At 47.8% G+C, this 13076-nt stretch overlaps 2 protein-coding genes across 2 annotated transcripts in view; both read right to left on the bottom strand.

Moving 5' to 3' along the window:
• The window catches only part of LOC107676179 (nucleolar protein 12-like), a 3086-nt gene extending 2766 nt beyond the window's left edge, over window positions 1–320 (bottom strand). Inside the window, exon 1 of the mRNA XM_016470696.1 lies at window positions 298–320. Within this exon, the coding sequence (XP_016326182.1) occupies window positions 298–320 (23 nt within the window). The remainder of the gene's footprint in view (window positions 1–297) is intronic.
• Window positions 321–996: 676 nt separating this feature from the next.
• The window catches only part of LOC107676178 (sterol regulatory element-binding protein 2), a 16462-nt gene continuing 4382 nt past the window's right edge, over window positions 997–13076 (bottom strand). The window contains exons 3-17 of the mRNA XM_016470695.1: window positions 9682–9832; window positions 9254–9399; window positions 9016–9168; window positions 7742–8017; window positions 7551–7665; window positions 6638–6789; window positions 6256–6448; window positions 5993–6168; window positions 5608–5857; window positions 4777–4943; window positions 4225–4396; window positions 4047–4152; window positions 3074–3257; window positions 2526–2625; window positions 997–2064 (exon numbers count right to left, since the gene is read on the bottom strand). Of these exons, the coding sequence (XP_016326181.1) occupies window positions 1847–2064; window positions 2526–2625; window positions 3074–3257; window positions 4047–4152; window positions 4225–4396; window positions 4777–4943; window positions 5608–5857; window positions 5993–6168; window positions 6256–6448; window positions 6638–6789; window positions 7551–7665; window positions 7742–8017; window positions 9016–9168; window positions 9254–9399; window positions 9682–9832 (2559 nt within the window). The 3' untranslated portion in view covers window positions 997–1846. The remainder of the gene's footprint in view (window positions 2065–2525; window positions 2626–3073; window positions 3258–4046; window positions 4153–4224; window positions 4397–4776; window positions 4944–5607; window positions 5858–5992; window positions 6169–6255; window positions 6449–6637; window positions 6790–7550; window positions 7666–7741; window positions 8018–9015; window positions 9169–9253; window positions 9400–9681; window positions 9833–13076) is intronic.

The raw sequence follows: 13076 nt of genomic DNA, 5'->3' as shown, positions 1-13076 counted from the left end.
GGTTCCCTGAATAGGGAACGAGATGCTGCGATGCTGGCCGTTCCGTACCTTCGATAGCGCTTCCTTCATCATAGTGTAAAATCTGATGAAATATATTATGAGCATACGTGACGTATGCTCGGGGCGGTGCTAAGCGCTATCGGCCAATAAATTGGCGTGATGGTATAAGGGCTTCAGACGTTGGTCACACCGGAGATGGTATAAGGGCTTCAGACATTCGTCACACCGGGGCTGTTCCCATAGCGATGACGTCATCGCAGCATCTTGTTCCCTATTCAGGGAACCAAGGTTACATACGTAACCGAGATGTTTTTCGCCATTTTCCAGAGTATTTCAAAACACGTGTGACACACTGCGGAACTTCCGCTTCTATGAGCAACCGGAAGCGCCAAAATAAAGGTCCTGCGCGGAACACTGGATAAAGTTAAAGTCCCTGCTGGCTTCGATACAGTTCACCACAGCATTCCTTTAGATCGCCTACAGCAGTAGGTTGGGCTTAGTGGCATTGTTCTGCACTTGGTTTATTCTTATCTGTCCAATAGATCTGTATCAGTTACAATTGGTAATCATTCATCTCCTTTAGTTCCTCGATCATGCAGGGTCCCACAAGGCTCTATATTAGGTCCAGTTTTCTGTTTTCTCTGTATATGTTACCTTTAGGGTCTATTCTTAGGAATTATGAGACTGCATACCACTGTTACGCTGACGATACTCAAATATACGTCCCATTACACCCAAGTCCTGTTCTACTATTGTTAAGTTCGACAGCTGGACCTCAGCTATGGAATAATTTACAGCTCGCCATCCGCTCTGCCCCCTCTCTCATCGCATTTAAAACGGCTTTGAAGAAGCACTTTTTAAATATCAGGGTTTTTTTCTGATGCTGTGTTTTGTGAGGTCTTTTACAGCACTTTGGGCTGCTCTTGTGGCAGTAGAAATGTGCTCTATAAGAAACGTAACTAAACTGGAGTGTGTAAACTGCACACAAACACAAGATGGTTCTTCAACGGCATCTGCAGTTTTATTACAAAAAAAAAAAAGAATCAAAAGATGTAGAGCTTCAGACAAACACATGAACGAAAGAGTGAGAGCAGAAAGAGTGCATGTGACGGAGCTGCAGAGAGAGTTATTACAGTTAGATATTAAAACACAACCAGGAGCTTTAGATTAAATTATTATAAACACCAAATAATACACACGCTTATTTTTTCTGCATTAACAGCTCATTTCTGATGTGTGTGTGTGAGACATTACATCATCTTCATCACGGGTTGTCATCATAAAAGTCTAGCTTTCATCTATTCAAATATAAAAGAATAAAGACAAAAAACTACCGAAGCAAAATAAAACAAACACATCAGAAACTAAATCTGAAGAAATGACACATGATGAAGTGTTAAGGTCGTCATGTGAAATAATAATTATATAATAACCCTCATGTATCTCACTAGCGCTTGAAGACTTTGGTCTATAAGACACAGTTCTGTACAACATACGTATATGTGTGTGTGTGTTTGTGTGTGAGAGAGTGTGTGTGAGGTAGCTGCAGACACAAGCCGTTTATTTACTAGCTGTTGCAGTAGATCTGAATGAACCTGTGTGTGTTTGTGTATATGTGTATGTTGAGGATGAAACTAATATACATCTAATATTAACATGATCATGACTAACATACAGCTAAAGAAGGTTCAGTGTGTGTGTGTGTGTGTGTGTGAGTGTGTATATATTTGTGTGAGTGTGAGTGTGTGTGTGTTATGTGGCAGCGATGGTGGTTCCTCCTCCGAGCCGCAGCAGTATCTGTGTGTGTGTGTGTTTGTGTTTATGTGTGTATATATGTGTGTGTGTGTTATGTGGCAGCGATGGTGGTTCCTCCTCCGAGCCGCAGCAGTATCTGCTGGCAGTCCTGCAGGGATCTGCGGTCTCCCACTCGCTCCAGCGTGCGCTTGGCCTCGGCCAGCAGTCGAGCGCGGTGACCCGGCGGCGTTAGCAGCGGCAGCGGCAGGTGACGACACGCTAGCAGGATAGCATGAGCCCTCTCACGCTCGCCCAGCGCACAGTCACCGTCTGCAGCGCAAACACACGTCAACAAGGCACACTGAACACAGCAGCAGCTGCTATAGAGAGAGAGTGTGTGGGTGAGTGTGTGTGTGTGTGAGAGTGTGAGAGAGAGTGAGTGAGTGAGTGTGTGTGAGAGTGAGTGAGTGAGTGAGTGAGTGAGTGTGTGTGTGAGAGTGTGAGAGAGAGAGAGCGAGAGAGAGACAGAGAGAGTGAGAGAGTGAGTGAGTGAGTGAGTGTGTGTGAGAGAGAGTGTGCGAGTGTGTGAGAGAGTGTGTGAGAGAGAGTGTGTGCGAGTGTGTGTGTGTGAGAGTGAGTGTGTGTGAGAGTGAGTGAGTGAGAGAGTGTGTGTGTGTGTGTGTGTGTGAGAGAGAGAGTGTGCGAGTGTGTGAGAGAGTGTGTGCGAGTGTGTGTGTGTGTGTGTTTGATAGAGTGAGTGAGTGAGTGAGTGAGTGAGTGTGTGTGTTTACCGGTTGTGCTGTAGTTGTGTGTTCGGTGTCGCAGTAGCTGGTGTGTGCGTGTGGGACTGGCTCCTGCCATCAGTCGGACCGTCGTCTCGTGCAGGAACAGCTAAAATCACACACACACACAGATGAGAGAGAGAGTGTGCGAGTGTGTGAGAGAGTGTGTGAGAGAGAGTGTGTGCGAGTGTGTGTGTGTGAGAGTGAGTGTGTGTGAGAGTGAGTGAGTGAGAGAGTGTGTGTGTGTGTGTGTGTGAGAGAGAGAGTGTGCGAGTGTGTGAGAGAGTGTGTGCGAGTGTGTGTGTGTGTGTGTTTGATAGAGTGAGTGAGTGAGTGAGTGAGTGAGTGTGTGTGTTTACCGGTTGTGCTGTAGTTGTGTGTTCGGTGTCGCAGTAGCTGGTTTGTGCGTGTGGGACTGGCTCCTGCCATCAGTCGGACCGTCGTCTCGTGCAGGAACAGCTAAAATCACACACACACACAGACACACACACACACACTGTTAATATCATGTGGAGATCAAGTGCAGAGGTCAGCTGTAGGCTGGGGTCAAAGGTCACCTTGTGTTGGGCCCATCTGTGGGCCTGGCCGAGCTTACGCAGAGAGCTCAAGTCCCTTTGGAATCCAGCCAATTGGGATCCGGGGGCGGGGCCTGGCTCTCCGTTAGACCCGCCTCCGCGCTGCCATAGGCTGGTCCTCAGAGTCAGGAGGAGGTCACACACCAGAAGCTCCACCCCCTGAGAGAGTCAGAGAAGATGATTGGACAAAGAGAAATGCCAGTGTGTTTATGTGCAGTGTAGGGCTGCACGATATTAGAAAAAAACTCACATTTTTCTGCGATATACGTGTATATATAGCGATATAAAAAAAAAATATAAAAAAAAAACGCCAGATGACTTGAAAAGCTCTATTTGGAAAAAAATATATAATCATTTGGGTGATTGTGTAGGTGAGTAAATCAGCATAGAAAATAAACAAATTACAAACATAGATAAATATAATAGAAAAAAACATACAAATGAAATAAACAATGCTTTACATTTTTCAGGTAAGTCTAACAGTAGTCAGGTACAGAAATTGAATAATCAAATGTAAAATAACACTGCAAAGTCTTCACTGTATAAATCTAATAAATCTGTGTAAAGCTACAAAAGTGATTTTTCTTTGTGTGTTGTTGTTTGATTAACATTCATAACACAGACAGCCTAAGGAACATTAAACTGCTGTAAACCAATATACTGTTACAAAAAACAACTTTTCTAACTGTTTTTAGAAAAATCAAAGAGTATCAAATGTAATCATCAGGCTTTTGAGAAATGTTTATTTGTTCATCTCTCAATCATCTTTGCATTGCATTGGTTTTATGTTTTGATCATCAAACTAAGCATTTAAATATGATCTTACTAAGAATTTATTAGAGATTATTGGAGTGATGATGACTGATATTAATATCATTTTAGGTAAGTATCTGCTATATTGTTATAAAGATCTCATCGCTGTGTGAACAGCTGTGTGTGTGTGTGTGTGTTTTACCCAGCGTCCTCTGCGTGTTTGCTGCTCTGCGGCTCGATCAGCGTGTGCACGGCTCTCTCCAGGAGCTTCTCACAGAAGCAGCGGTGCAGCTGTGTGATGGGATCCGCTAGAGACACAAACACGTGTTAGTCCTGCAGCTGGACGCTCAGACGGCCACCCATCGATCGCTCAGGCTTACCTTCATCTCTCTGAGACGTGAAGATCTGCTCGCTGCTCTCTGCCCTCACTGACCAATCACAGCTCAGGAAGAACTGGCGGCCCAGCGGCGTGAAGATCCAGCGCAGGCAGTCTGGGAGGAGCTTAGAGTCTGACTGACAGGCCAGAGCCTCGGCGCAGCTCAGCAGGTAACCCTGACACACAGACAGCAGGTGTGTGAGGGGGTGTGTGGTGTTTACATGAGTGAGTGTGTGTGTGTGATGCTCACGGGCAGACAGGTGAGGTGTTTCCCCAGTGCCGCTCTCAGACTGATGGCTGCCGTCACAAAGATCTGGATCCGCTGAGCGACCGGCATCTTCCCCTCCGCATGCCCTCACTGACCAATCACAGCTCAGGAAGAACTGGCGGCCCAGCGGCGTGAAGATCCAGCGCAGGCAGTCTGGGAGGAGCTTAGAGTCTGACTGACAGGCCAGAGCCTCGGCGCAGCTCAGCAGGTAACCCTGACACACAGACAGCAGGTGTGTGAGGGGGTGTGTGGTGTTTACATGAGTGAGTGTGTGTGTGTGATGCTCACGGGCAGACAGGTGAGGTGTTTCCCCAGCGCAGCTCTCAGACTGATGGCTGCCCTCACAAAGATCTGGATCCGCTGAGAGACTAGTATCTTCCCCTCCGCGCTCTCGCTCAGATTCACAGCGCTCAGAGACACACACACACCCCAGAGCGGCCGCTGATCCAGCTTACCTGAAACACACACACTATATTATTATAACACACACTCACTATAGCACACACACTCAATATAGCACACACTCACTATTAACACACACACACTCACTATTAACACACACACACTCACTATAACACACACTCACCATAGCACACACTCACTATAGCACACACTATAACATACACTCACTATAGCACACACAAACACTAGTGCACACTCACTATAGCACACACTCACTATAACGCACACACTATAGCACACACACTCACTATAGCACACACTCACTATTAACACACACACACTCACTATAGCACACACACACACACACACACACACACTATAGCACACACTCACTATAACACACTATAGCAACCACTCACTATATATAACACACACTCACTATAGCACACACACTCACTATAACACATACTATAGCAATCACTCACTATACATAACACACACTCACTATAACACACACACACACTCACTATAGCACACACACACACTATAGCACACACTCACTATAGCAAACACTCACTATAACACACACACACTATAGCACACACTCACTCACTATAACACACACTCACTGTAGCACACACATACACACACACACACGCTCGCACACGCACACACTCATACTCGCACGCAGGCACGCACGCACACACACACACACACCTGTGAGCTGCAGCTGGCTGAGTTGGTGATACACCAGTGCTGCGTCGCGTGAGCTGGTCTGTGACTCCTCCCCCTCGTGTCCCCCTCCAACCAGACGCACCAGCCAGCCCAGGGGGGCGGGTTTCCGCAGGCAGTAGCGAATCAGGTTCCAGGAGAGCGAGCAGATGATGTCGAGGGTGGAGGAGGGCAGCACTCTGGACAAGACGGACAGACAGGTGTGCAGACTGACCACGGCCTCCGAGTAATCGCCCTGAGACACACACACAACACATGACCACTGAATGTACAATGTGGGGGTGTGTGTTTATATGCATATATATATGTGTGGTGTGTGTGTGTGTGTGTGTGTGTGAGAGAGTGTGTGTGATTGTGTGTGTGTGTTTACCCGGTACAGCTGCAGGTCAGCCTGTTTGCGGTGTCTCCAGAAGCGCACTGAGGTGGGCGAGTGAAGGGGCGTGACCGGCTCCCACAGGTACAGCACACGGACACACCCCCAGACCACGCCCACCCCACTCAGGACCCACACCAGGAACCACGGCAACACGCACCACAGCCACGCCCCTGACGGATGGACAGACACACACGTGACGTTAGCGTCACAGCAGATCGCGCGATCATGTGTTCCCGTGAGCGGGTCATGTGACTCACCAAAGCTCTGCGTGGGCAGCGAGAAGAGCGAGCGCGAGGATCCGTGTGCTGCTGTCAGCCCGGCGCTCTCCTCTGACTCCAGCAGAGACGGCAGAGGGTTGAGCGACAGACAGAGGAAGGTGAGCGTGCAGAGCAGCAGACGCGAGCGGTCCATCACTCCCACCGACGACGGCGAGTCCGGCTCGCTCTTCACCTGAAACACACACACATCAGACTGACCGCCCTGCTCTGATATGAATATGAAGTGAGGGGGCGGGGTCTGTGCTGTTTAGATTATTAATCGAGGGGGCGGGGTCTGTGCTGTGCATTGAAAATGAAAAGAGAGGGTGGAGGCTGTGCTCTGATATGCATATGAAATGAGGGGGCGGGGCCTGTGTCTCACCGTCTCGTGCTCCAGCAGCGGGCTGCCAGGCTCCGAGTCGATGGAGAAGGGCGAGAGCTGAGGAGGAGAGATGGAGCCCGAATCTGATGGAGGAGGAGAAATAAAGGCCACCTCCGGCTTCAGATCCACATCATCAGAGAGACACACTGACTCTACGAGAGACAAACAAACACAGGGCACAATGGTCAAATCCAGCCATCAAAATCAAGTGTAGTGTACAAAGTGCAGATACAAATAATGCAAATTTTGGATTCATAAATAAATAAATAAATAAAATGTATATTAGTAAGTTAATAAATTATTATTAATAATTTAATTTAACTGACAAAATGTCAAGCAAGTCACTTGCCAAATGTATAAATGAGAACGTAAATGCATGAATTTTATACATTATTTATTAAATATTAATAAATTAATAAAGCAAAAGTAGGGATGCACAATTAATCAAAGTCAAATTGCAATGTGAATATTAGTAAAAATGAATTTTAATAGTACATATTAATAATAAAAATAATATTTTTGGATATTTTATTTATGGAATACTACAACATTGTTATTCATGTATTAATTTTAATTTAATTAATACACCTCTGTTGTCCAGCATTTGATTTGATTACATTTTAAAAGATTAATTAAATTGTTCAGTTTTATGCATTTGATAACCATCATTTTTAATAATAAATTTGTATTAAATCATAAACACAGAATCCAGATAATCCTTTTGATTATTAAAATCTAATGAATTTACCTTTAAAATGGAATTGGAAATGAAAAAAAAAACAAAAAAACAAAAAAAAAACAATCTCAAAAAAATAAGATTTCATAGCGCCTAATTATTGTTAAAATGGTAATAAATTACACAATTCTTAGAAATACTATTAAACACTGAATTAGAGAATTCTGAGTGACTCACTGTGCTTGTGACTGGCCATCTTGAGCATCAGGTTCTCCTGCCGGAGCTTATGGTTCACCTGCTGCAGGTATTTGATGTAGTCGATGGCTTTACGCAGAACGCCAGACTTGTGCATCTGTCAATCACAACAAACAGACGTCAGACAGTCACCTGAGCTCCACACATCCCAGCATGCATTGCGGCGCACACACCTTGGCGTCGTTGCCCATCACGAGGTCGCGCATCTCCAGGATTTTGTCGTTGATGGACGATCGGTAGCGTTTCTCAATGATGTTGTGTGTCGTCCGTCTCTCGCCCTCCTTCACAACTCCTCCCGTTCCCACGGTAACGGCCACGCCCTGCTCCACTGCCACCCTGGCTCCGCCCCCTGTGTGGATGGTGCCCGAGGAGAGCTGCTTGATTGGCAGCTTGTCTCCACCTCCCATCACCATGGGAACGGTGGTCAGAATGTTGCTGCTCATCAGCGTCTGTGAAAGGGAGAGACGACATTCAAAACCATAAACAGAACGATATTCTGACAAGAAAGCCAATTAGATATATATGAACATATCACAGTACAATCGAAACAATCACGCCACCACAACAAAAAACCTTTTTAAATGAAAATGCAAATATATTCTCTGCATGAGTATGTCTGATTTTCCATTAAATGCTCATAACATTAAAAAAAAAGATATTTTAAGCTACTATTTTCTAAATAGTAATTTATAATTATATATAAATATATTTATTTATTTTCACTGATTTGTAATATATTAAATATTATTTAAATAAAATTAAAAAGTATTAATTAACTATTTAACACCATATCAGCAGCAAAAGGTTAATTTCTTAACAAATTCAGAGTAGATGAAATTAAAATAATCATAATAATGAATGATTAAATTTATCTGTAATCATTTACCAATATGCTCTTATAAACATATTAAATTAATATTTAATAGAAAATCTAAACATTTCCCAGAAATCTTTTTAAAATCATCAATCAATGAAATTTCTTAATCTTATCTATTTTTTTGTTTTTGCTTATTTATTTAATTTATTTAACGCCATATCATCAGCAAAGGCTGTTTTTATGGCAAACTCAATAGATATTAAAATAATCATAATAGCCATAAAACTTTAATAAATAAAGATACTTGCATGTAATAATTTATCAATACATTGTTATGAATACATAGCAATAACATACGCTCTTTCAGATGAATATTTAATAGAAAATCTAAACATTTAATCAAATTTAACAGTAAAATATTATATTTAAATAATTTTTTTAACAACATATAAGCTGCAAAGGCTGTTTTGAGTAGACATTAAAATAATCTTACTAACAAATTTATTATTCAGTGAATAAAATGATGTACCATTATTTGACAATATTTTTGCGTTAATGAAACTTCAGTATGATATTTCTGCCAGTGTATCATGACTGTAGTGTGTGTGTGTGTGTGTGTGTGTGACATACAGGGACCTGCAGCGAGGTGGTCTGGATGGGTGCCGTGAGCGTGGTGATGCCCGGCGGGTTATGGACGGTCGACAGCACCTGCGTCCCGTCCGGTTTGAGCGTGGTCAGAACCAGAGAGTCCGTCTTCAGGATCTGTGGCTGGTGCAGCAGCACCTGTCGGCCAATCAGAGCGCAGCGTCACACATGACATCATACGGCACACTAATGACAATCTGCAGTGAGCGTGTGTGTGACGTACAGGCACCTGCTGCGATACGGTGTGGACCGGCGCGGTGGACAGCGTCTGGAAGGTCTGACCGGATGGAGTCAGCAGCCGCTGGTGCTGGATGGTCATGGGCTGGACCTGCGGAGACGTCATGATGCTCTGCATCTGCGGCTGGAGGACTGAGAAAGACACAGCTGCGTGAGAGAGAGTGTGTGTGTATAGTGTGAGTGTGTGTGAGAGTGTGTGCGTGTGTAAGCGTGTGTGTGTCTGGAAGGTCTGACCGGATGGAGTCAGCAGCCGCTGGTGCTGGATGGTCATGGGCTGGACCTGCGGAGATGTCATGATGCTCTGCATCTGCGGCTGGAGGACTGAGAAAGACACAGCTGCGTGAGAGAGAGTGTGTGTGTATAGTGTGAGTGTGTGTGAGAGTGTGTGCGTGTGTAAGCGTGTGTGAGTCTCACCCTGGAAGCCGGCGCCGGGGTTCTGCTGGCAGATCACCTGGTTGTGGATGAATCGGTGTGTCTGCGTGCCGGTCGGCGCGATCATCACTGTCTGTGGCTGCGCCGGCGTCTGCACCGCCAGCGTCTGCATGGGGAATGTCTGCGTCTGCATCTGTGGACGGCCAATCAGAGCACTGTGTGAGGAGTGACCGATTCAAATCAAAGTACGGGCGAAATCACAGAATCCAGACATAAAAATAAGATGTGGTCAGAACATGAGGAGGTGTGGTCAGAGACTGAGGGGTGTGGTTAGGCTCCCCCATGTGATTGGCTGAGGTCATGTGTGATGATTTGTGGTCAAAGCGTGAGGGGAGTGTCAGTGTGGAGCTGTAGTCATTTATAAGGAGGTGTGGTCAGAGTGAGAGGTGTGTAGTCGTGTAAAGAGATGTGGTCAGAGAGTGAGAGGTGTGCCGTCATGTGTAAGGAGGGGTGGTCAGAGAGTGAGAGGTGTGCCGTCATGTGTAAGGAGGGGTGGTCAGAGAGTGAGAGGTGTGCCGTCATGTGTAAGGAGGGGTGGTCAGAGAGTGAGAGGTGTGCCGTCATGTGTAAGGAGGGGTGGTCAGAGAGTGAGAGGTGTGCCGTCATGTGTAAGGAGGGGTGGTCAGAGAGTGAGAGGTGTGCCGTCATGTGTAAGGAGGGGTGGTCAGAGAGTGAGAGGTGTGCCGTCATGTGTAAGGAGGGGTGGTCAGAGAGTGAGAGGTGTGCCGTCATGTGTAAGGAGGGGTGGTCAGAGAGTGAGAGGTGTGCCGTCATGTGTAAGGAGGGGTGGTCAGAGAGTGAGAGGTGTGCCGTCATGTGTAAGGAGGGGTGGTCAGAGAGTGAGAGGTGTGCCGTCATGTGTAAGGAGGGGTGGTCAGAGAGTGAGAGGTGTGCCGTCATGTGTAAGGAGGGGTGGTCAGAGAGTGAGAGGTGTGCCGTCATGTGTAAGGAGGGGTGGTCAGAGAGTGAGAGGTGTGCCGTCATGTGTAAGGAGGGGTGGTCAGAGAGTGAGAGGTGTGCCGTCATGTGTAAGGAGGGGTGGTCAGAGAGTGAGAGGTGTGCCGTCATGTGTAAGGAGGGGTGGTCAGAGAGTGAGAGGTGTGCCGTCATGTGTAAGGAGGGGTGGTCAGAGAGTGAGAGGTGTGCCGTCATGTGTAAGGAGGGGTGGTCAGAGAGTGAGAGGTGTGCCGTCATGTGTAAGGAGGGGTGGTCAGAGAGTGAGAGGTGTGCCGTCATGTGTAAGGAGGGGTGGTCAGAGAGTGAGAGGTGTGCCGTCATGTGTAAGGAGGGGTGGTCAGAGAGTGAGAGGTGTGCCGTCATGTGTAAGGAGGGGTGGTCAGAGAGTGAGAGGTGTGCCGTCATGTGTAAGGAGGGGTGGTCAGAGAGTGAGAGGTGTGCCGTCATGTGTAAGGAGGGGTGGTCAGAGAGTGAGAGGTGTGCCGTCATGTGTAAGGAGGGGTGGTCAGAGAGTGAGAGGTGTGCCGTCATGTGTAAGGAGGGGTGGTCAGAGAGTGAGAGGTGTGCCGTCATGTGTAAGGAGGGGTGGTCAGAGAGTGAGAGGTGTGCCGTCATGTGTAAGGAGGGGTGGTCAGAGAGTGAGAGGTGTGCCGTCATGTGTAAGGAGGGGTGGTCAGAGAGTGAGAGGTGTGCCGTCATGTGTAAGGAGGGGTGGTCAGAGAGTGAGAGGTGTGCCGTCATGTGTAAGGAGGGGTGGTCAGAGAGTGAGAGGTGTGCCGTCATGTGTAAGGAGGGGTGGTCAGAGAGTGAGAGGTGTGCCGTCATGTGTAAGGAGGGGTGGTCAGAGAGTGAGAGGTGTGCCGTCATGTGTAAGGAGGGGTGGTCAGAGAGTGAGAGGTGTGCCGTCATGTGTAAGGAGGGGTGGTCAGAGAGTGAGAGGTGTGCCGTCATGTGTAAGGAGGGGTGGTCAGAGAGTGAGAGGTGTGCCGTCATGTGTAAGGAGGGGTGGTCAGAGAGTGAGAGGTGTGCCGTCATGTGTAAGGAGGGGTGGTCAGAGAGTGAGAGGTGTGCCGTCATGTGTAAGGAGGGGTGGTCAGAGAGTGAGAGGTGTGCCGTCATGTGTAAGGAGGGGTGGTCAGAGAGTGAGAGGTGTGCCGTCATGTGTAAGGAGGGGTGGTCAGAGAGTGAGAGGTGTGCCGTCATGTGTAAGGAGGGGTGGTCAGAGAGTGAGAGGTGTGCCGTCATGTGTAAGGAGGGGTGGTCAGAGAGTGAGAGGTGTGCCGTCATGTGTAAGGAGGGGTGGTCAGAGAGTGAGAGGTGTGCCGTCATGTGTAAGGAGGGGTGGTCAGAGAGTGAGAGGTGTGCCGTCATGTGTAAGGAGGGGTGGTCAGAGAGTGAGAGGTGTGCCGTCATGTGTAAGGAGGGGTGGTCAGAGAGTGAGAGGTGTGCCGTCATGTGTAAGGAGGGGTGGTCAGAGAGTGAGAGGTGTGCCGTCATGTGTAAGGAGGGGTGGTCAGAGAGTGAGAGGTGTGCCGTCATGTGTAAGGAGGGGTGGTCAGAGAGTGAGAGGTGTGCCGTCATGTGTAAGGAGGGGTGGTCAGAGAGTGAGAGGTGTGCCGTCATGTGTAAGGAGGGGTGGTCAGAGAGTGAGAGGTGTGCCGTCATGTGTAAGGAGGGGTGGTCAGAGAGTGAGAGGTGTGCCGTCATGTGTAAGGAGGGGTGGTCAGAGAGTGAGAGGTGTGCCGTCATGTGTAAGGAGGGGTGGTCAGAGAGTGAGAGGTGTGCCGTCATGTGTAAGGAGGGGTGGTCAGAGAGTGAGAGGTGTGCCGTCATGTGTAAGGAGGGGTGGTCAGAGAGTGAGAGGTGTGCCGTCATGTGTAAGGAGGGGTGGTCAGAGAGTGAGAGGTGTGCCGTCATGTGTAAGGAGGGGTGGTCAGAGAGTGAGAGGTGTGCCGTCATGTGTAAGGAGGGGTGGTCAGAGAGTGAGAGGTGTGCCGTCATGTGTAAGGAGGGGTGGTCAGAGAGTGAGAGGTGTGCCGTCATGTGTAAGGAGGGGTGGTCAGAGAGTGAGAGGTGTGCCGTCATGTGTAAGGAGGGGTGGTCAGAGAGTGAGAGGTGTGCCGTCATGTGTAAGGAGGGGTGGTCAGAGAGTGAGAGGTGTGCCGTCATGTGTAAGGAGGGGTGGTCAGAGAGTGAGAGGTGTGTAGTCACGTGTAAGGTGGTCTGGTCAGAGAGTGAGAGGTGTGTAGTCGTGTAAAGAGATGTGGTCAGAGAGTGAGAGGTGTGTAGTCGTGTAAAGAGATGTCGGTCAGAGAGTGAGAGGTGTGTAGTCATGTGTAAGGAGGTGTGGTCAGAGAGTGAGAGGTGCGTAGTCATGTGTAAGGAGGTGTGGTCAGAGAGGGAGAGGGGCGTAGTCATGT

The sequence above is a fragment of the Sinocyclocheilus anshuiensis genome, unplaced genomic scaffold (assembly GCF_001515605.1).
Source record: "Sinocyclocheilus anshuiensis isolate Anshui unplaced genomic scaffold, SAMN03320099.WGS_v1.1 scaffold3751, whole genome shotgun sequence".
Taxonomy (NCBI): Eukaryota; Metazoa; Chordata; class Actinopteri; order Cypriniformes; family Cyprinidae; genus Sinocyclocheilus; species Sinocyclocheilus anshuiensis.
This window is presented reverse-complemented; position numbering and strand designations above follow the sequence as displayed.